General features: G+C 52.6%; 8 protein-coding genes across 8 annotated transcripts; 4 read left to right on the forward strand and 4 right to left on the reverse strand.

Annotated features, from left to right (window-relative positions):
- Position 1: 1 nt before the first annotated feature.
- Positions 2-1,830, reverse strand: PV07_00478 (uncharacterized protein). The gene has a single exon (XM_016386932.1). The coding sequence runs from the start codon at positions 1,770-1,772 to the stop codon at positions 126-128; it is 1,647 nt and encodes a 548-aa protein (XP_016253860.1). The 5' UTR covers positions 1,773-1,830; the 3' UTR covers positions 2-125.
- A 279-nt stretch (positions 1,831-2,109) lies between these two features.
- Positions 2,110-2,543, forward strand: PV07_00479 (uncharacterized protein; the record flags this gene model as incomplete). Its single annotated transcript, XM_016386933.1, has 2 exons — positions 2,110-2,143; positions 2,302-2,543. The coding sequence occupies 2 exons, from the start codon at positions 2,110-2,112 to the stop codon at positions 2,541-2,543; spliced, it is 276 nt and encodes a 91-aa protein (XP_016253861.1).
- Positions 2,544-2,595: 52 nt separating this feature from the next.
- PV07_00480 (uncharacterized protein) lies at positions 2,596-3,042 on the forward strand (the record flags this gene model as incomplete). Its single annotated transcript, XM_016386934.1, has 1 exon — positions 2,596-3,042. One exon carries the CDS (start codon positions 2,596-2,598, stop codon positions 3,040-3,042), a length of 447 nt encoding a protein of 148 aa, XP_016253862.1.
- Positions 3,043-3,541: 499 nt separating this feature from the next.
- Positions 3,542-7,117, forward strand: PV07_00481 (uncharacterized protein; the record flags this gene model as incomplete). The annotated part of the gene is made up of 1 exon (XM_016386935.1): positions 3,542-7,117. One exon carries the CDS (start codon positions 3,542-3,544, stop codon positions 7,115-7,117), a length of 3,576 nt encoding a protein of 1,191 aa, XP_016253863.1.
- Positions 7,118-7,871: 754 nt separating this feature from the next.
- Positions 7,872-9,656, forward strand: PV07_00482 (uncharacterized protein; the record flags this gene model as incomplete). Its single annotated transcript, XM_016386936.1, has 1 exon — positions 7,872-9,656. One exon carries the CDS (start codon positions 7,872-7,874, stop codon positions 9,654-9,656), a length of 1,785 nt encoding a protein of 594 aa, XP_016253864.1.
- Positions 9,657-9,763: 107 nt separating this feature from the next.
- PV07_00483 (uncharacterized protein) lies at positions 9,764-14,394 on the reverse strand. Its single transcript, XM_016386937.1, has 3 exons — positions 14,246-14,394; positions 10,412-14,193; positions 9,764-10,332 (listed from the first exon to the last, which is right to left on the reverse strand). Exons 1-3 carry the CDS (start codon positions 14,252-14,254, stop codon positions 10,290-10,292), a joined length of 3,834 nt encoding a protein of 1,277 aa, XP_016253865.1. The 5' UTR covers positions 14,255-14,394; the 3' UTR covers positions 9,764-10,289.
- Positions 14,395-14,436: 42 nt separating this feature from the next.
- PV07_00484 (uncharacterized protein) lies at positions 14,437-15,874 on the reverse strand. The gene has a single exon (XM_016386938.1). It carries the CDS (start codon positions 15,701-15,703, stop codon positions 15,086-15,088), a length of 618 nt encoding a protein of 205 aa, XP_016253866.1. The 5' UTR covers positions 15,704-15,874; the 3' UTR covers positions 14,437-15,085.
- A 1,695-nt stretch (positions 15,875-17,569) lies between these two features.
- PV07_00485 (uncharacterized protein) lies at positions 17,570-18,960 on the reverse strand. The gene is made up of 3 exons (XM_016386939.1): positions 18,446-18,960; positions 18,016-18,388; positions 17,570-17,958 (listed from the first exon to the last, which is right to left on the reverse strand). Exons 1-3 carry the CDS (start codon positions 18,687-18,689, stop codon positions 17,607-17,609), a joined length of 969 nt encoding a protein of 322 aa, XP_016253867.1. The 5' UTR covers positions 18,690-18,960; the 3' UTR covers positions 17,570-17,606.
- Between the last annotated feature and the right edge of the window lie 1,203 nt (positions 18,961-20,163).

The raw sequence follows: 20,163 nt of genomic DNA on the forward strand, positions 1-20,163 counted from the left end.
GGCAACAACTTGGGGCCTGATGCTCTATCATTCACAAGGGGCATGCCATTCTCGCATTTGACAACGCTCATCCTATTTCATACAGTCATACTAAGAACTCATTGATCCTTAGACCATTCCCTTATTCAATCTTCATCCATGGACTCCCAACCATCTTGGGCCTCCTCTCCAACCTCCTCTCCCTCGTCATCTTCGCTCTCGTGGTCACTCAGACTGGCGCCAACTAATCTCTCTTTACCATCCGTCTCTGGCAACTGGACTCTGCCAGCGAACACTTTTCTCACGCTCGGATTGGTGCTGATGTCCCATACCTGCAGCCGCCCCTTACTTCCCGCCACTGATAGCCTGAAGGCAACCTCCGGATCTGGGGCAAACTGCGTCGAGAATATCCGCCCGACCTCAAGATTTCTCGAAATGACCATAGCGGGTTTGTTGTGCTCGATGTTCCATATCTTGACCCTCCTGTCCTCCGAGCCAGTAACCAGAAGGCCCGGCACCGAGGGACTGATATCGAATGCGCTTACGGGCCCGTCGTGGGCCTGTAGTGTCCATACAGGCTTGCTCGGCTTGTCGTGAGACACGGGGACGGTCCGGGCATCGAAGTAATGGACAGTGCCAGCCTCCGTGGTCACAAAGAAGAAATTAGGATCATGGATGTCCCATCTCACTTTCTCAACATCTGCCTCGACGACCCATTTCGGTGCCGCTGCGTCAGGGGCCCGCATATCCGTAGCAATGACGGTGCGATCGTAGCTTCCACTCAAGAGGACGGTTGACTCGGTCGGATGCCAATCCAAGGCGCAAACTTTGCCGCTGTGCATGGTGTATGATTTTGCGCACTTGCCGGTCTTTAAGTCCCACAGCTTCACGGTCTTGTCTGCCGACGCTGAAGCAAGGAGATTTCGATGATGTCGGTTTGCAGCCAAAGCTAGAACCGCATCGGCGTGGTATTCATCGTTCGCCTTTGCCTTCTTTTTCTTCTTTTTCGATTTCTTCTTGCCTTTTGAGCTCTCTCCGTCCTGCTCTGGCTCGTCTGGGTGCTCTTGTGGCTCTTGACCAAGTATGGCGTTGGGATACATACTATCGACAACATCCAAGTCCCAAATCTCGATCTCTGGATTCATAGTTCCAATTGCCACAAAGTTCCCGTCTGACCTCGACTCGGCGTCTTTACCGACAGGGACATTGATCCATTCAACACACAAAGGAACAGCAGGGAGCATGATGTCATGGTGAACATAGAGGTTGTCAGCTTCATCTTCATACACGAAGACTTCTAGCTGCGCAACCTCGTCTTCCACTTTCGCCGCCAGTATTAAGTTGTCCGAAGGCAGTATCTGCAGCTCTTCTCTTTCGTCTTCGGACTCTTCTTCTCCTTGAGGTAACACAATATATGGATCCTCCTCATGAGGTGCATGATAAGCTAATGAGCCAACATTGCCAAACATGGCGAATTTCTGGCCTTCTTCGTCCACGGGGTCTTTGTCATAGTCGTCAAGGTTGTATTCTTTTAGGTCATCAGTATTTGTCGCAGGCTGTTTCGCTGTGTCTGCGGCTTCTCCTGTGGGTACTCCGGCATCTGAGTCGTCATCATCTGATAAACCTCCCGCCTTGGAGTTTTGTGCGTCTAGAAGATCCTGCTGCGCATCTTCCAGTTGGAGGCGTGCTAGTTTCGAGATGCGGCTCAGTTCTGCTTCGTCGACTTGGTATTTGGTGGGAAACTGAGCGGCAACCCCCCTTCTCACCCATGTGGTAGCCAGAGTCATCGACATTCTGCAGCTGTTGGCAGGGTCTAAACCGACATGCACCGGTTCGTAGATTGTGTCCTCCAATATTTTTGGGCCGCATGCAGGAAAAGAGCGGCAGAATCCGCGAACTTTTGGGCGGTGAAGTTAGTTTCTTCCTGCAAGGCTGGGCTGGGCTGGGATGGATCTGCAAGGCTACTTTCTGCAGCTTGGCGAGAAACTAATAGCCTCGTACCCTCATCTGATCTCTTTGGCATTTGGCTCCTCTAGCAGCAATTTGATCAGACTCACTCTTGTCGTCGCAAGGCAGATGTGGGCGTGGCTTGAACCGCATGATCAATATTGGAGACGAGTCTCTACCAAAATGCATTCACATCTACACACAAAAGATAATATCGGTACGTGATATTGAAGCTGGACTGAGTCGCATGATCCTTCATTGAGCTGGGGCGATTTCTCTCACAGCCGTCCCCATTGCTAGACTTTCTTCCATCGGACCATGCATGCTGCGACTCCGATGTAGCCAACCCGTGAAAGTAATTCTGACCGTTCACAGGGTGCGAAGAGATCATGAACGCCTTGGACGAGTGCCACGCCCGCGGCTTCCTCTACAAGGCCATAGGTGGCTGCAACGACATTAAGCGAGAGGTGAACAAATGTTTGTCAGGGGAACGGACGAAAAAGAGCAGGAAAAACCGAGAGACTGCCCTCGAGCGGCGGGCCAGGATCGAAGGTGTGTGGGCAAAGTTCGACGAGGGCGACTACTCGGCCCTGGAACAATTCACGAAATCGAAATAAATCAACTTGGATACTGGCCCTTTTCGGCTATGGTTGGCGATTTTGAAGGGGCATGCCACGGCGTTCGTCTTTTGAGACTCCAAAAATTGGTTCCTCTGATATTACACGCATTCGCATGGACAGGAGGATATTTCTCTCAACTCTTTGCACCATATTCCAGCTCACTCTGCTTAACTGCAACATATATTATCAAGATCCTTTATCCGATCAACGTTTACGGAGACTTGTTTATTCATCGGCGTCGCCGTCGAGGATGCTCACTGGGCAAATGATGGCTCCCTACTTCGCCAAACCACTCTATCTCTCAGGCAACTGCCTCTGGAGCCAATGCAAGTGGCGGGGTGATTCTGGGACTCTATTCCACTCCAACCTTACTTTCTACGAGGAAATCCGCATCTCACTAGAGTCGAGTATTTGCTCAGATGACATCTCTCCGGAAGGACCCTCGCACTGGTTCAATACCGCCTACGAGAAATACTACGTGAGGGACTATGGTTGATGTGGTATGCTTTCTGGATTGCGAGCCTCAGCCGGTCTTCGCACGCATTTCTGGGTCGAGATAAGTCAGAAAATCTTAGTATATATCCCCGCTCAGTCGGACTACTGTAGCCTTGGACGATGTATCTCATCGAGGGTGTAGTAGCCGCGAGTGATGGCGAAAGGGTACCTCTTCTCGCTCACGTGACACATAATAGTACGATGTGGCTGTGGTGAGACGTTGGACTCCACACTGCGCTCTCCGCGCAACGGCTTGACGTTTACTCCGTACACCGCACTCAGCGAGGTACCTACAGCTGCTCTAGACTGTTTGACCTTCTGGCACATTGGCAACTCTTTGTATATTCGATTCAGTAGTTCTTATCCAAACGTGACTTGTCTTAACTAGCAATTTACACGTTCTTTGTCCCTCCCGCCGAAAGCAGTCCCAATCGAGTGCCTCTCCGATAGGTGGCTTCGAGACACATGTCTCAGGCTTACCATCCCGCAAATGTGGCATTATGACCAGCGGAGAAGATAACAAGGAGGAAAATACCCTTGAAAATTCATCTGTGGAACAATCCTCGAACCAGAAGACACCTCCTTCGACAGCCTCTGTTGAACCCGAGCTCGATGACTTCGGACTACCCAAACGACCGGTGAGGGCAACCCGACCAACAGAGTTGGACGACAGTGACGATGACCACGAGACGTTTCATGATGCCGAAGCGTCTACGGATAAAGAAGGGGCAAGTGAGGGGGACGCCAAAGAGACTCCTTGCGAGCTACAGCAGACGGCAGAGCAGAAGGCAGAGAAGCATCCAGAATTGGTTGACAAAAGCAACAAACAATCGTCTCCGGATGACGCACCCTCAAAATCAGACAGAGGATTGAGCAACCCGGGGATGAAGGAAAACGAGAAGGATCCAGTCATTGGCGAAGTACCAAGTCTCGAGGCGAAGGCAGCAGATAAAATTCCACCTCTAGACACAGCATTGAAGCCGGATACGAAACAGGATGAGCAAACAAATGATAGCGCAACCTCTCCGACAGCATCTCGAATTTCTGGCACAGTTATACCAAAGCGTAATCAACGATCCAGTCCCGCCACGGCCTCTGAATGGTCTCACCAAAGACAAATTGCGACCGCGAACAAATCGGACGAGGAAGAAGAGGAGGAGGAATGGCAGCCGATGCCGGCCATTGACGAATTTGATATCTTTGACGATAATGGACGTCTGGTGGCGAAAGGTCACAGGGAAACCGAAGACGATGCAAATCCCTATGCCGGCATTGGAGGCGCTGGGAAGGGTTATACGAGAGTGCAGCTCGACGAAGATGCACAATCAGCTACAAGCCTAGACGAAGATACAAACTATCTGTTTCGGAACGGCCAGAAGATGGAAGACATGGAAAACAAGGATGACCAGGATGATGAGCAGCGGGATGCTCTCAGTCAGCTGCAAGCGACCAAAGATCTCCTCACGGAAGGCCAGCGAATAGCCTACGTCGGAGTGGTCCGTTTGACAATCCACAAAATGTTTTCAGCGTTGGGTGACCTGGAGAAAACAAAGGGTGTGCGGAAAGAATTGATGAGATCTCTAGAGAATATGGATATGTGGGGACAGAAGATGATGGTTCGGCTCTATGCTCACATGGACATCAACCAGGCCGAACAGATAATGATTGAACAACTCGCTGAGCATGGGGTGCAGCCGTCTGACCTCGTTAGTCCCCTCATGCTGAATGCGAAAGTGAGGAATCCACTGGCGGACGAGGCTGCGACCGAGACTTCGAAGCCAGACGTCTCACGAAACCGAGATTCAACAACTTCTGTACACTCCTCGAAAGTGGATGATGTCCCTTTGAAAGAGGTCAAGGAGAGCGAAGAAGTCCCTGAAGTCCATGGACCGGAAGACATGCCTCATACCAAGGAGATTGAGCTCGATTTGCGGTGGACTGTCTTGTGTGACTTATTCCTGGTCCTGATATCTGATGGTCAATACGACGCTCGATCGAGACGACTACTTGAACGAGTTGGCTCGACAATGGAGATTAGCTGGACTCAGATATGTCGATTCGAGAAGAGGGTCATTGACGCCCTAGAAATGCAAGAAGAAGAAGCCAAGGAGAATTGGAACGAATCCGAACACATGGAGAAACGGCGTAAACGCGCCCTTAAGAAGAAATACATGGTCATGGGCCTCGCGACTGTTGGCGGGGGTCTTGTGATTGGTCTGTCAGCAGGATTACTTGCACCCTTCATTGGCGCGGGTCTGGCAGCTGGTTTCACGACCATTGGTGTCACCGGTACAGCAGGGTTTCTGGGAGGGGTGGGTGGAGCAGCTCTGATCACTTCCGCTGCCACAGCAGCTGGTGGGACGATTGCTGTTCGAGCTGCAGATCGTCGGACTGGCAGTGTGAAGACGTTTGAATATCGACCGCTGCACAACAATAAAAGGCTGAACCTTATCTTGACGATATCTGGCTGGATGACTGGCAAGGTGGATGATGTCCGCTTGCCGTACAGCACCGTTGATCCTATCATGGGCGACATTTACTCCTTGCTTTGGGAGCCAGAGATGCTTCAATCAATGGGTGACACTATCAACATCCTTGCCACGGAAGCTTTGACCCAGACTGTTCAGCAAGTTCTTGGAAGTACGATACTAATCACTCTGATGGCATCAATACAGCTGCCAATTGTGCTTTCCAAGTTGGCTTATCTTATTGACAATCCGTGGAGTGTGTCCCTCGACCGAGCTACAGCTGCAGGTCTTATCTTGGCCGACTCGTTGATTGACAGGCACCTGGGGCAAAGACCAATCACTCTGCTAGGCTTCTCCCTAGGCTCAAGGGTCATCTTTTCGTGCTTGAAAGAGCTGTCGAATCGTGGAGCATACGGCTTGGTCCAGAATGTTTACATGTTCGGCTCGCCTGTGGTTGTCAGCAAGGATGACTACTTACGGGCTCGTTCAGTCGTTTCCGGAAGGTTTTTGAATGGATATGCCTCCAACGACTGGATTCTCGGATATTTGTTTCGGATGACGTCCGGTGGCATCATGCGAGTTGCTGGGCTTGCGCCGGTGGAAGGCATTCCAGGCGTGGAGAATATTAACGTTAGCACATGGGTTAAGGGCCACATGGCTTATCGTGCCGCTATGCCACGGCTGTTGCGAGAAGTTGGGTGGGAAGTCGAAAGCGACGAGTTCACTGAGATCGAAGATCCGGACCCTGAAAATCACGCGCAACGACAGCGAGAACTAATCCTGGAAATCGACGAGGCCAGGAAGAAAGCCGAAGAGAAACCGGACAAGAAACGTTTCGGCATTTTCAAACGAGGCAAACTGGCTGAGAAGAAGGGTTGGGAGAGATATAACTCGAACGACCCCAACCACAAGCGAAACGCCAGTAACACTCTAGAGCCCGGTGGTAACGGCGATGCCAACGTCCTGTTTGACGTTGATGCAATTCGGAGAGAATTGGCGGGCGAAATGATCGAAGTCAGAGAGTTGGACAGCACCCTCCCTCCAATGCAAATCATGTCAGTCAAGGATGGGGAAAAGCACGTTGAATATTTACGCCTTCCGCCTGGGATGAAGCCCGAGGAACTTGCAAGGCTGAATCTCCCGCCACGTCCTGACGAGGTTGATGTTTCTTTCGCACCTCTACAGCAGCCTACCCCCGTTCGGCCTGCAAGGTCATCATCTTTGAAGCCCGCCTCTATAGCAAGCCCCCAACGGTCTCCTCGTGTCAGTCCTCAAAGATCTCCTCAGCCATCTCCGGACCCGGACAGGCGGTCATCCTACACCTATTCAGAGCCGAGAGAGCTGGCTAGCACATTACCAGTTCTCACCGCTACGCCGTCTGCATCTCCTAGACCGGAAAGTTACAAAGCACCTATGGAACCCGTCCGACCGGAACTCAAACCACATGCAACAGACCCCTCCGTACCAAGCTGGGGCCGGCCATCGACAGCCTATGATGATTCAGTTGCTCCGCCGGCGCCGAGGCTGGACTTGGAACGCAACGCCTGGGCTGATGACGACGATGAGTTTGGACATAATCGTGGCGAGATCAGTATGACCTTTGAATGAAGATCCAATGGACTCGACCACCTCACAGTCAAGGAACGACCTTGTTGCATAGCGTGGCGCAGGGGAAGGAGGGTTACCGAATGGTTTGGCTCACATATCTCAAGGTATAGGATCCCGAAAAACGGGGTAACAGTACGCATTTTATTGATGCAGCACCTGCTTTGCTTTGGCAGGCTACTCACATCTGAATCCCCCCGTTTCTTACATTGAACATGTTCGACGCATTTCTGCCACGCTCCACAATTGCACCTGTCCGGAACGAAATGTCAGTTCGTGGTTTCCGGTCGCTCGCATCAGCGGCTTTCTTTTAGGAGATTTGGCCGTTGGATTGCATGTGCACTGGGCGGCAGTTTCCATGCTCGTCCAACCCAGGGCAAATGCAACCCGTTTCTTTGTTCCTTTTGCTTGAACTGAAACACATCGAAGGACCGCATCGCTTTGACACGCTTTGGAGGCATTGTTATTTGTCGAGTCTTTATCTCCAGCTGAGACATTGCCAATTGGTCCAGCATTTTCCCCTTTTGAAAGCAGCAGAAACAATGAATGAGCTTCGATGCGGTTTCTGTGCCCGGTGCGATCTTCTCCACGAACAGCCTCAACTGCCTCGCTGCTTTGACCCTGCAAAAAGCTACAAATGCACGTCTTCCAAGCTCGGGGCGTGTTGTTCTCTCCAACGAACATACTCTATCACCTGCGTGTTCATGCTGGTTTCGCAAAATTCCCATCTCAATCATCCCTCAAACGGAAATACAGCATGGCTGCTCAATCTTTTTGGACGTACCTCTGGGCCGTTTTACTGCACAAGAACTCCCTCTTTCTGTTCTTGCTCGTGTTTCGGTACCTGAGGTTTGTCGTCCACCTGGTAAGTTTCTTCCTCTATCGCCCCACTCCCACTGCACGGTTTCCATCGCTGACGGAAAGAGACTGCACAGTAGTCATTCCCACTTGCGATCCGGAGGACCCAGCCTTCTCTCGATGTGTCGAGTCAGTCGTGAGGGCTTCCCCTGCAGCCATCCACATCGTGGCCGTGGGCAAGGAGCAAGAGAAACAGGTATTGTCGACCATATCCCCATGCATAAGTCGCTTTCCCAGCATCTGCTTCCGAGTCTCGTCGAGCGTCCAGGCACACAAACGCCATCAAATCACAGCTGCCCTGCCGGCAGTCAGCACGTCGATCACGGTTCTATGCGACGACCATGTGATTTGGCCCTCCGCAAACATCCTGCGGGCAGCAGTCGCGCCGTTCGAGGCCGACGAACGGGTCGGCGGCGTGGGCACCAACAAGCGCGTGATCCGCCATGCGGACAAGGGCCCGTGGGCGGGCTTCTGGAACGTGATGGGCGCCTTGTACCTGGAGCGACACAACTTTGAGCACACGAGCTCCAACGCGGTCGACGGCGGCGTCGCCGTCATTAGCGGCCGGACCTGTCTCTACCGCACGTGTATCCTCCAAGACCCGGCGCTGCTGGCCGGGTACCTGGACGAGCGATTCCTGTGGGGTCTCTGCGGCCCGTTGAACGCCGACGACGACAACTTCCTGACCCGGGCGCTGGTCCGGCGCGGCTTCAAGATCAAGTTCCAAAACACGCCCGAGGCCATGATCCTCTGCGACGTCGGCGAGTACCCCAAGTTCCTGCAGCAGTGTCTTCGCTGGGCGCGCACCACGTTCCGGAGCAACACGTGCTCGCTGGTCACGGACCGCGCGGTGTACCAGGCCCAGCCGTGGGCCGTCTACTCGCTCCAGATCAGCCTGATGGTCAACTTCGCGCTGTTCTACGACGCCGCGCTGGTGTGGACGCTGACCCGGACGGACTTGTACACCGCGACCACCGTGAAGGCGCTGGTCCTGTGGATCCTGGTCTCGAAGCTGCCGAAGCTGCTGCCCTATTTTCTTCGGCACCCGGCCGATCTGGTCTATCTTCCCGGCTACTACGTGTTTGCGTACTGCCACTCGCTGATCAAACTGTGGGCCCTGCTGACCTTCTGGGACACTCGGTGGTCTGGACGAAATTTGGACGGCATCAACCTCACTGCTGCTGCGGCGGGTGCGGATTCGGGAGGCGAGGGCGAAGGCGAGGGGAGGGGTGGAAGGAAAGATCCCGGACCAGACGCATCGCCGGCCATGAGAGCTGAAGACTTCTCCCTCCACAACACTGTCGGTCCCCCGGCCAGCCAGTACCGCGTCAAGACCCCCTGGGGCTCTGTGCAATCACGGAACCTACACCAACTCCCGGCCAACATCCTCCAGACGCAGCTCAGCAGCAGCACCAAGCGGAGCCTCGCCCGGACGACCCGTCAACATTGGCATGGGAACCACATGGAGGCCGGCGTCATCCTCCCCGACGCTTTCGACGCCGGGCCTGGCCTTGAAACGGTGACGCCACCCCAAAATAGCTCGGTTCCTCCCCCTCCACGAATAATCTCGAGCTCGAGCAGGAAGGCCGATGACACGTACTCGCGCTCCTGGAGCCGACGGGGCGAGTGCGGAAAACTCCACGAGGGGTATCACCTGCGCCGAGGCTGCGTGCTGGGACCATGAGCCTTTTGAGGGGGGGGGAAGCCAAGGTGGTCTGGGTTTCAGTCGGGTAGGGGATTTTATTTTCATGGAGGTTCTGTGTGGTCATCATATCTTTGATGGGATAATGGGGCAGTGTGAGAGAGGGGGCGGGACATGTATCCAAACGGAGAGTGAGTTGGTGTGGAAGAGAGTAAATGAGGCCAAGGTCGAGAAGAAGTGGGAAGAACTAATCTCCCTGACTCTGGAGAAAAGCCTCGTAGCAAGATCATTCTCTGGCCAGCAATACACGGATTCACCTGAGCCTAGCCAGTGCCACCCACAGCCAAGTGTTGACAATCCCATATCTTTGACTCTGGCCTTCCCTTTCCAAGACTCTCGGAGTAATCCAAGAGATTCCGTCCGTAAAAGCCGCTTGTTGAGAATGTTCCATTGTCTTCACATTACTTGTATACAACGGGATACTAGACCCCTCTCTTTCAACCGCCATCGACGCCCGAAACTCCGCCTGTATGGTGAACAATGGTCCGGAAAATCGATTTGGACATTGCACGCTCCTTCCCCAGGAACCCATAGAACTCGAGATTGTTTTCCGTTATTACATAGCCTTCGTGTCTTCGAATGCCCGTGGTCGTAGAGATCCAAGAACTCAAGTCGTCACCGTGTCGAGATCGCCGCCATCCATTTCTGTTCGTCTTTGCTGTAGAAACTGTCAGCTCCAGAACCTCCACAGAGCAAGAAAAATAAAGAGAGTGGGAAAATGCCACCAGTAAACATACCGATCAAAATGTAACAACATGCTCAGCACTGGGATCAACTGCCTCTGGTGCCCTTTGTCCTTCTGCTCGAGAAACTGCAACAGAACGTTCTTCAGGTAGACATAGTCAACGGTTCCTTGACTCAGGCCGGCCGGTGCTCCTGCCATGGTATTAGGAGTCTCGCTGCGACTGGTCGTCGTGGAAAGAACTCGTTCTTTCGGCGCCGGAGACCTCGCATTGGTGGAATCGATAGACGTCCTAGAACTCGGCGCATTTGAATCTACTCGACCCAGGTTAGGTCTGCCCGGTATCCTTGAATTGGTTTGAGCCGCCTTCAATTCCTCCGTCAGATTCTTGTTCGCTTTTGTCAGTTTCTCGACCCTCTCTTTGGCTTCGTCACCTATCCTCCGCAATTCGGCCTTCTGCGCATCAAGTTCCCTCACCTGCCGTTCGCTGTCGTCCAATGCCTCCCTCAACGATGTCATGGCGGCTTTCACCTCTTCGACCTCGCTTGCCGCCCTTGTTGCACTTTGCTCCAGCTCTGCTCTCCTCCTCTTCCACTCTTTCAGCCTGGTCTCTAGCTCTTCCTTTTCATCTTCCAAGACTTTGAGTGATCGTTGTGCGTCGCGGGCTTTACTCCTCGCCTCTTCGACCTCGCGCATCATGCGTCGCTGATTGACACTCGCCTCATCTTCCACCCTATCTCTCTCCTCAATGGCCGCGTCCATGCGTTCCTTCATCTCTCGGATCCGGGATTCCGTGCCCGCCGAGGATTGATCCAGCAGCATGCGCATGGTTTGCCCCTCGCGCGTACGTTCTGAGAGCATTCTCTGTGTTTCGTTGAGCTCCTCTTCCAGGCTCTCGGCGCGTGTTGTGGCTTCGCGGGCTTGCATATTGAGTTCATGAGTCTGGTCACGGAGAGACTGGACGAGGGCTTGTGACGAGCTGTGGAGGGCTGTTTTAAGGGAAATTTCGTCTTTCAATTCGGAAATTTGACGAGCCTGGAGCGATACTTGCTCCTCAAGGTCGGACAATTTCGCTCTGAGTGTCGTCGATTCTTCTTTTGCTTTGTGAAGGTCTTTGGTGAGTTGGTCTGACTGGGCGGTAGCCTTTTCATGTCGGCTTTCCGCCGTTTGGAGATCAGACTGCGCTCTGTCAAGATCCTTTTCTATCCTGGTTCTTGCACTAATCTCTTGCTCAATCTTCTGTTGTAGTTCTTTGATCTCATTGTCTTTGTCGCCCAGTCGCTTGCTAAGTCCCTTGAGCTCGGCTTTGATGTCTTCGTGTCGGGCTTCGAGCCTGTTAAACTCGCCAGTCTTGTTCCTGAGGTCTTCCTTTGCAGTTTTGAGTTCTGCGACCTCGTTGCGGAGATTTCTCAGCTCAGGTTGCGATTTAGCGAGCAGCTCCTTGAGATCAGTGATGTCCTTGAATCGGCCGGCGGCGAGTTGCTCAGAGGCAGAAAGATCGTTCTCCAGGTTGGAACATCGAAGTTTGAGATCGTCGTATTGCTGAAGTATTTCCATGTGTGCCTTCTCCCGGTCAGCGCCACCTGCGACGGCTGCTCGAGCTTCCAGTAACTCCTTTTCAAGTTTGTCCACAGCATCTTGAAGATTATTCTTCTGTGTCTGGGCATCCTTCAATGCATCACGAGCCTCGACGTGTTCTTCACCTTGATGTAGGAGGTCGTCTCGCAATGTCTCAATCTCTTCTTGTAGCTCTTCCTGGTCCTTCAATTGTTTGGAAAGCCTCTGAATGGCATCTTCCTTGGATGCTACTTCTGCCTTGAGCTCCGAGATATCTTGTTCCAGCTTGGAAACATCGGCTCCAGAATGTTTGTCATTTACGCCAGCCTCGACATCATCCACTTCAGCCAAGTTTTCAGACACCTTAACTGGGGTCACAGTTTCTGCTGCATCATCTGTACTGGCCTGCGGCTGGCCTTTGCCCTTCTTCTTTTTCTTGTTCTTCTTCTTGGACGCGCCTGTGCCTGCTTCCGACGGTGCTGGAGAAGCCGTCGCTGTCTCTGCAACGGCCTTGTTTGAGGAGGCCCTTTGCAAGCCGAAGTTTTCAGACAGGTACTGCACAACATCGTCGCGCGTCTGTAAGGTGTCAAGCTTGGCTTTGTTCCCGTCATCGAGGAAACCGAAAATTTTGGTGGAGGGTCGGTGCAGATACTCCTCTCTTGTAGCTTCGATCTCGGCTTTCAACTCAGCAACCGTTGTCTCAGCTTTGTCCAGTTGACTTCGCAGAGTACCCATGATACCTTGCATCGTCGCAAGCTTCTTTTCGCTCGATTTCTCATCTTGGCTCTTTGCTGCTTCTTGCCTCTCCGCAGATTTGTACATGGCCAGAGTATCTTCAAGATCCTTCACAATAGAGTCTTTTTGTGATAATTTTTCATTGAGCAACTCCGCATCCTTAGTTCTGCAGACGATTTGTTCTTCAAGTTTGGCATTTGTCGCCTCAAGCTCTCTGATCTGGCTCTCTAGCGATTGCGATTGGGAGACTGCCTCAAGCTTTTGCGCCTTCAGGTCGTCGATCTCCTTCTGAAGCCCGTCACTCCGCGTCGTGTTTGAGGCAGCAGTGGTCTCCAGCTCGGAGATACGGCTCTGCAGCTCATTCTTAGTCTCATCAAATTTGTCCTTTGCCTCACGAAGATTGTGTAGCTCCCGAGTCGCCGTTTCTAGGCTCTCCACCATGCTTTCGGTCGACTCGCGAGCGACCTTGAGATCTCCTTGTAGGCTAGTGAGCTGTTTTTTCAGGTCTTCCACCTCTGCTTGACTCTCATGTAACTCAATCTCCATCTTCGACTGTTCGGATTCGAATGAAAAGAACTCCTCTGATGTTTCCTTGGGCGGAGACATTGCTTTGTGTCGTGGAGAGAATAAAGAGAAGCTCGCAATTCGGGAAGTGGTGCTTGTAGGAGACTTGGCCGTCTGTTCCGAGTCCGCGGCTTCCTTTAAGGAGGAGCTGTCAGCAGCTGTCGTGATGTGCGGACTACCGATCGAAAAGTTCTTCTCGGGCTCAGACGCCTTCTGTTGAGACAAAGTCTCGACCTTGCTCTTCAGGGTTGTAATTTCCTCTCGCAGCCCGGCCGTTTCTTCCTCCGCAGCCTGGAACTTCTTCTTGTAGTCGTCCCTGTCAGATGTGACTCGTTTCAACTCATCGACGACCATGTCACTCTTGAGATTTATTTGATTCAAATACTCGACTAAAGCGCCAGGGTCGTTGATGCTCGTCAAGGGGGTGTTCTCGCGCAGTGACGCTTCGAAGGACTCGACGGCTTGTATCCGTGCATGGGCCGTTCTGTAGGCTTTCAATAGTTCTGTATACTTCGATTCCATCCGATCCAGCCTGCGCAGTTTCACCCGGACGTCAGTAGGGAGGTCTTGAGGACGTAAGGAGGTAGTGGCAGTGCCATTGGCATCTGACACTTTGTTGTCAGCGAACTCCGCGAGACTTTGTGTGTCCAATGCATCTTCGGAGGCTGGTATGTCTTTCTCCTTGACTTGTTCCTTCTCTTTCCCCGTGCCTTCGGGCCTAGGAGTGGCTGCCCTGCTTGGGACCGCGCTTTCATCGTCTCCGATCGCGAATTCCGGTTCGAACTCGGAGGGATCAGGGCCTCTGTCGGTCGAGGCATCTGACTGCTGTTCTCTTAGCCTAGAGCCAGCCCTCTGGCGGCTTCCATTCTGAGCTTGTGGACGCCGTTTCGGCGGAGTCCTCGCCGCTTGAGCGCTGTTAGCAGCCTGACGTTGTCGCGCTTGCTCTTCCGCAATATGGCTGTCTATGACGCCCTTGAGGCGCTGTGTGTGCGATCAGACTGACGGGTTCTAGCCCCACGGTTGGCGGACGTACCTGAAACATCTCCAGCTTTGCGGTATTGACAAGAACTAGGCACAAGTCAAACGGAAACTGATTTCGTCGACAGCAAACAGTCAATGCGGCGAGAGCCTCGAAATATCACGAACTCCGCAATCTGGGTCGCCGTTGGCCGGTCGGCCAGGGTCGAAGTGGAGAGAGATTTGGAGATGACAACTAAGTCCAAACGATGCAGGAATTTCTTCTCTTATTTTATCCCACGCTGAAGGGCCTCAATTTCTCCTCGTCGTCGTCGCTACATCAGGCATTCATTTGGGCCTAAGAATGTCTCGATGGCGTACCTGAAAGTGTCTGACCTTTGTATCGTGCCAGTGTCATGTCATCACTACCGCCTGTTTACTTCGGGAGGAACATGCTTCATTCCCCCGTCCTTCTCATGGATCTTTCTATCCCATATAACCCTTTCTCCCATGCCATAGTTTGAGTACATCCAAGATTCTAGCGTCTCAACACGCGTCCTCCGACGCGAATTGGTCAGGCCTGAACGAGCAGTAGCTCTCGGCCGAACGCATGATTTCCAACTTCTACAGATCCCGCCATGACCACAGCTCTCCCAATATTGCTGTAACTGATCCTGCTTCGTCTATGAGGTTTCGGTGTCGTGTCAACATGGCGAAGAATGATCAATATACACAGTCCGCAATTAAGCCGGAGCGCTTCCTTGAACCGTGTGTCGAGAGGTACGCGGTGGGTAGGATGTGCTTGACTTGGATGGCCTGACAGAAGATATTGATGATTTGGTCTCTTCATAGAGACTGGGCCAGCCTTGATAGATTTGCCAAATGCCATTCCCTTGGTCGTCGCCGTAAACCAAATTCACTTGAGAACGACATTGGCTCCTCTTGCCGCCAGATATTGATCTGGAGCGCCCTGTGGCAAACTCCTCACCACTGCAAAGATCTCCTGGTCGTAGTATCTCAATTTTGTTTTGGGATCTGTATATTTGGACGGCAAGCCGGTTATGTCACAGTAGTGCTTGTGATTTGCAGGATGTAAACTCGGGGCGCTCTCAATGTTGGTGTAGGTGACAGCTGGCCCTCCCATCCCACTAGCCCCTAGAAATGCATTATTTGACGCTCTCTCCCTCTGTAAATTCCTTTCCAAGACCAACGTACTCAAGCTCTGCGTCGCCTGGGCCATGTTGAGGGGTTTTGAGGCCGCCGCGGAAGAAGGGGGGTAGGCAGGCGTGGATGTGCCATCGGAGTTTGCGCCCGTGGCGGGCAGAGGGGTTGATGCGCCGGAGTTGTTCTGGGTTGCGAGCACAGATGCCTCCTTTCGTTGCGATTCGGAGATAATTTGTTTTGTGTTTTTGTTCCGTCGCGTGCTGGGTTTCCAGTGGGAGTTGCGGAAGGGCTTGGGGGTGTAATAGATGTCCATCTGATCAAGCAGTTGTTGGTGGGAATCATCTTGAGGCTGCGGCGTGGAGGGAGGCATTTTCGCTTGCGGGCCCTGCGAAGCTGGTTGATCAAGTGAATGGTTCGCCGTCACCTGCCTACTGCTAGGTATTCAGTGTGCAGGGTGCACGTTCGAGGTTTGCTGTGGAAGACAAAGAAGATTGTACTCGTGGGTAGATGGAGGATCTACGAGTTTTGGGGTTCCGCGGACGGGGAACAGGGATCGCGTTCCGCAGACGAGGCCGCGAATTTACGAGTCGATCTACCACTTTTAAACGGCCTTCGTCTTATTCTGCTTTTGATTCCATCACAGGTATGAACGACGCGCCAAGGTGAAGAGAAGCTACGAGGGATCGCCCATCACCAACTTGGTTCGCCCTCGACTATATAGCTATGGACAGAAGATCCACATGAACCTCCTATCGCGTCCACAGCGTCCGCCACAAACCGATGCCCACAACCACAACCACCGCGCCTGCCCCAGTCCATGCAAGCATGCCTCGTTGGATCTGTGTCCTGATGATTCGATCCGTTGCTTCCGCATCGTTGACGCGCGGAAACGGCACGTTCGGCACGTCGCAGTCGAGGATCTTGCACAATGGCCCCCATCCTTGCTTGATGTCGTAAAACCATAGGCGTTCAGGCGGGACAACCCTTTTCACGTACTCCATGTGCTCCCCATACTGCCCGGGATGCGGGTGATTGTGCCCGGACTGATAGAACAGCTCTCCAAACCGGCCGTATCTCAGCGCGTCCGAAAAGGCCTTCCAATATCTCATCGTCGGCAACAGCGCGAGCAGAAAAGCGAGCACTCTCTCATTCCGTTCTGCCTCAGTATCCGTCTTAGCCGCGACTGGTTCCATGCTCTTCCACCAGCTCTCTGGGTCCCGTGTCGTGCAGATGACTTTGGCGTCGGGAAACAACTCTACTAATTCTTCGGTGAAGAGGACGGGTGGCATATCTGTGACTGCTGTGTACCCTGACAACAAGCCCTTGAGTCCTTGGAGAACCACATTTCTGTCCGACTCGTCTTCGATGGGTGTATGCTTGCACAGATGAATCCACGCGCGTATGTGGTCCTCTCCCGCGCCCACCAGTTGGCTTCCGCCATGGTATACCGGTCCACCGAGGAGGATTTCCAACGCCTGGCTAAAAGATGCTGTTCCAGTGCGGGACCTGTTCTGTGGTCAGGATTCAAAAGCTTTATCAGGAAAAAAGACAACGTCCGGGAAGTCCCAGCAGCGCTGAACGAAGGTTTTCGAGGCGACTTACATCCCGCAGCCAATTACCTGGAGCCTCACATTGGGGTCAGGCTTAGAGGCCTTCTGACCCATATCATAACAGATGGGCGAGTTGTTTTGCAAATCCGATGCGCTCTGACGCGAGAGGTCAAGTTGGATCGCCTTCAAAGGGTCGTCGATTGAGCCTCGAGAAGACCACCTGGACAATATCTACAGAAAGGCCACATTTTGTAAGACGGGCACCCAGCCCTTTGCCAACAGTGCGCATCTCCAAATGTACGAAACCACGCCTTGAACCTGTACTAGAATGGCCTTTCTCCGTGCTCGATGTCCTCTTTGGGGTTACACGATCAAGCCACTATTGGTAGGTAAAAACGACCATTAGATCCCCACCGTGCCGATCATGATCCTGGTCGGAGCACAACTGCACCTCGTAGACAATATTTGGGTGGGGCAGAAAATGGTGCCGTACCGATGCGGCCATGATGTGCATATATGGCCATCCGGCCACACAGATATACATGTCGTCCTTGTCACGAGTCTGAGGGCTGGACTTGATAGAATTGCAAAGGCCCCGGCCAATATTTGCTGTGGTTGGGCTGAAGACCAAGGAATCATGGGGATATTTCACAGAACGGAACTTGATCCCCACCTATTCAAACTCGGTTGTATGCATGCGTGTTCTCTCTGACTACCTATGCCTTAACTCGTTTGAACTCTTATGGCTTCTGCAACAGCATCTGCGAGCGTCTCCATCACGTTCTCCGCCTCGATCAAATCATTGTCCCGCTTGTCGTACAGGGTGCCGCCCTCGGCCCAAATCCTCTTCAAGGTGAAGATGGTCGCATACGGCTTCCCAGCATCCCAAGCTTCCTTTTCAAGCTTCTTCAAAGTGTCGAGGCTCGTACAGGACACCTTCCAGGGCTGTCCGCCGGTCTGCTTTTCAAATTCCTTGAGGATCTCCGAGTCGGTGGCGGTAAAAGAGTTGACTCGAAGTGCCTTGTTCCGACTAGCGTCCGGATGGAGGGCAGCGAGAACCACAAGCTTGCCAACGCTAGACAAGCGTGTCATTGAAAGCGCTCTGGAAATGGGAGAGGGAGCGGGCACTTACTCTTTCATGGTGGTAAAGCTGACCTTGAGATTCCCATCGCCGAGCAATACAGCTTCTTTGTTCTTGACGTCGAACGTCCCGGCTTCCTTGACCACGGGGTTTGCACCGAAGTAGAGGCCGGGTTCGCCATCCGCATAAGGGCCCGTGACCACATAGGTATAGTCCAGGCGGTCACAAGTCTGGAGCGCCGCTCGAACCAGCAACTTCTTCTGGTGTGGTTTCTCGTGGGCTGACGCCGGCCCGTGCGCGATATCAGTCCCGTATTCGGACGGAAAGAACCTGTGGACCGAAGGACTGTCGTTGGCGAGGCGCGCCAGCTCGATCTGGTGTTCAATCACGTTTCTGCCAACGCAAGAAATGACGGTGTCAATGTCTGTGGTAGGGACGCCGTGTTAGACTGTTTGACGAACACTCTTATCGAGAATATTACCTTGATACGCCTTGACCACGTCGTCTGATTTGGTTATATCGCCTACGATGATATCTACCCCTTCCTTTTCCAGGCCTTGTAACTCGCTTGCCTTGGACTCGGAGGTGCCCTGTGACGTGAACACGGCGATCCTCTCAAATTTGGACTTGTTGCGAACAATTTCACGGGTAATGCGACTCCCAATAAGCCCGGTTGCTCCAAAGATCAGGAGCTTTTTGCATGCTGGAGACGCTGCTGAGGACATTGTTGCAAGGTAGAACGTGCTCTGATGATAGCTGCTCCGAGATGACGTCGCTGCGCGTGTACACTTGCCGGAATCGGATCTCTGTCGTCAGTCAAACCTCGACGATTGTTTGTAACCCGGTTGGAATGAAGGGTGTATGCTTCGGGTCCTCGACAGTCGAGTTTAAATAAGTCTTGCGACAACGACGTTCACACTAATCCGCCGCATCAGATTGCTCGAGGAGATCGAGCAAAGTCCGAACATCCCCAATTTGGACACAGTTTGGAGGTCTGTTATAGGATCTCGTGAGAATTGGAGAGCGGGGAGAGCTGCGTAAAGTCTTTGCCCGGCATTAATCAGCAGGGGCCTCAGCCTGATCAGGTGGCAATGCGGCAAAATAGAGAAAAGGGTTGATGCCATGCAACCGAGGGTATATGTATGCGCCTCCTTTGCAATATCCAACGTGGATTGCAATTCCCACTGGGATTCTCCATGTAGACATGGCTGCATGAGTGAGGAAGTGGAGCGAGAGAGCTGAGCGGGAAGGATTATCTCAGAGGCAAGGTGAGTGATGCGACAGATATTAATTTCCAACAGGATAACGAGAGCAGATCTAATCGAGACTGCGCAGATGGTGTAATATAATCCATCTTTGTCGGACTCTGCGCCATTTTATTCTCGATATCAACATCAGTTGGTCGGAACTCGCGCTACGATCGGTCTGAGGTGAGCTATTCCATCCGTCTATTGATCAAGTACTCGCGTTCAAGCTATCATAACACATTCGGTCGACAATCTTTCAATACAAGTCTGCTCGCCTAGTATTGAATCATCTATGCCGAAGTCAATAAAGGCGCAGAAAGTTGTTGTTTACGTGATTGAGCAACGAGGTCGTGGGACGAAGGCATCTTAGACAGAGTCGTTGTCATTATCGTTGTGCTTAGATTGATCCCGCAAGTCGTCTGCATCACGGAGAACAATTGCGAAGCTCCAGACTCTGACGAGATCGATAGGCAGTGATTTGGCTGGGAAGTCTTACTCTTGTCCAATGGCTTTGAACTGCTTTGGTGCGTCCACAAACGTTCGCCGTACTCTGTAGACCATCTGCTAAATCAATGACGGCAAGAAAATCGCCTAACCCGGACCCAAAGCTCATCACCAGGTATTTTGTTTTCTCCAAGGTCTCGAGAAGGAGCCACAGAGCAGTTCTGGAGCATGTGATCGAGATCATCGGAAAGCGACTCATTGCCTCGAATACTTCTAGAAGCTGAACTGCACCCCGCAGCGGGGTGGCCAATAGGGGGACCGCAGATGTGAAGCAGACGGGCAGAATGCAAAGAACGAGAATGAGCCTCAGTGAACTTGGCCAATCGCTGCCCCCCCGGCTACTACCTGGGATTACTTTTGAACAGCACTCTGGAGACACAACACACGAGATTGATCGCTTCGGAGAGCAGCTCCGCGGTGATTATCTTTTCAGCGCATAACTATCGAC

This window comes from Cladophialophora immunda (assembly GCF_000835495.1).
Source record: "Cladophialophora immunda strain CBS 83496 unplaced genomic scaffold supercont1.1, whole genome shotgun sequence".
NCBI classification, from domain to species: domain Eukaryota; kingdom Fungi; phylum Ascomycota; class Eurotiomycetes; order Chaetothyriales; family Herpotrichiellaceae; genus Cladophialophora; species Cladophialophora immunda.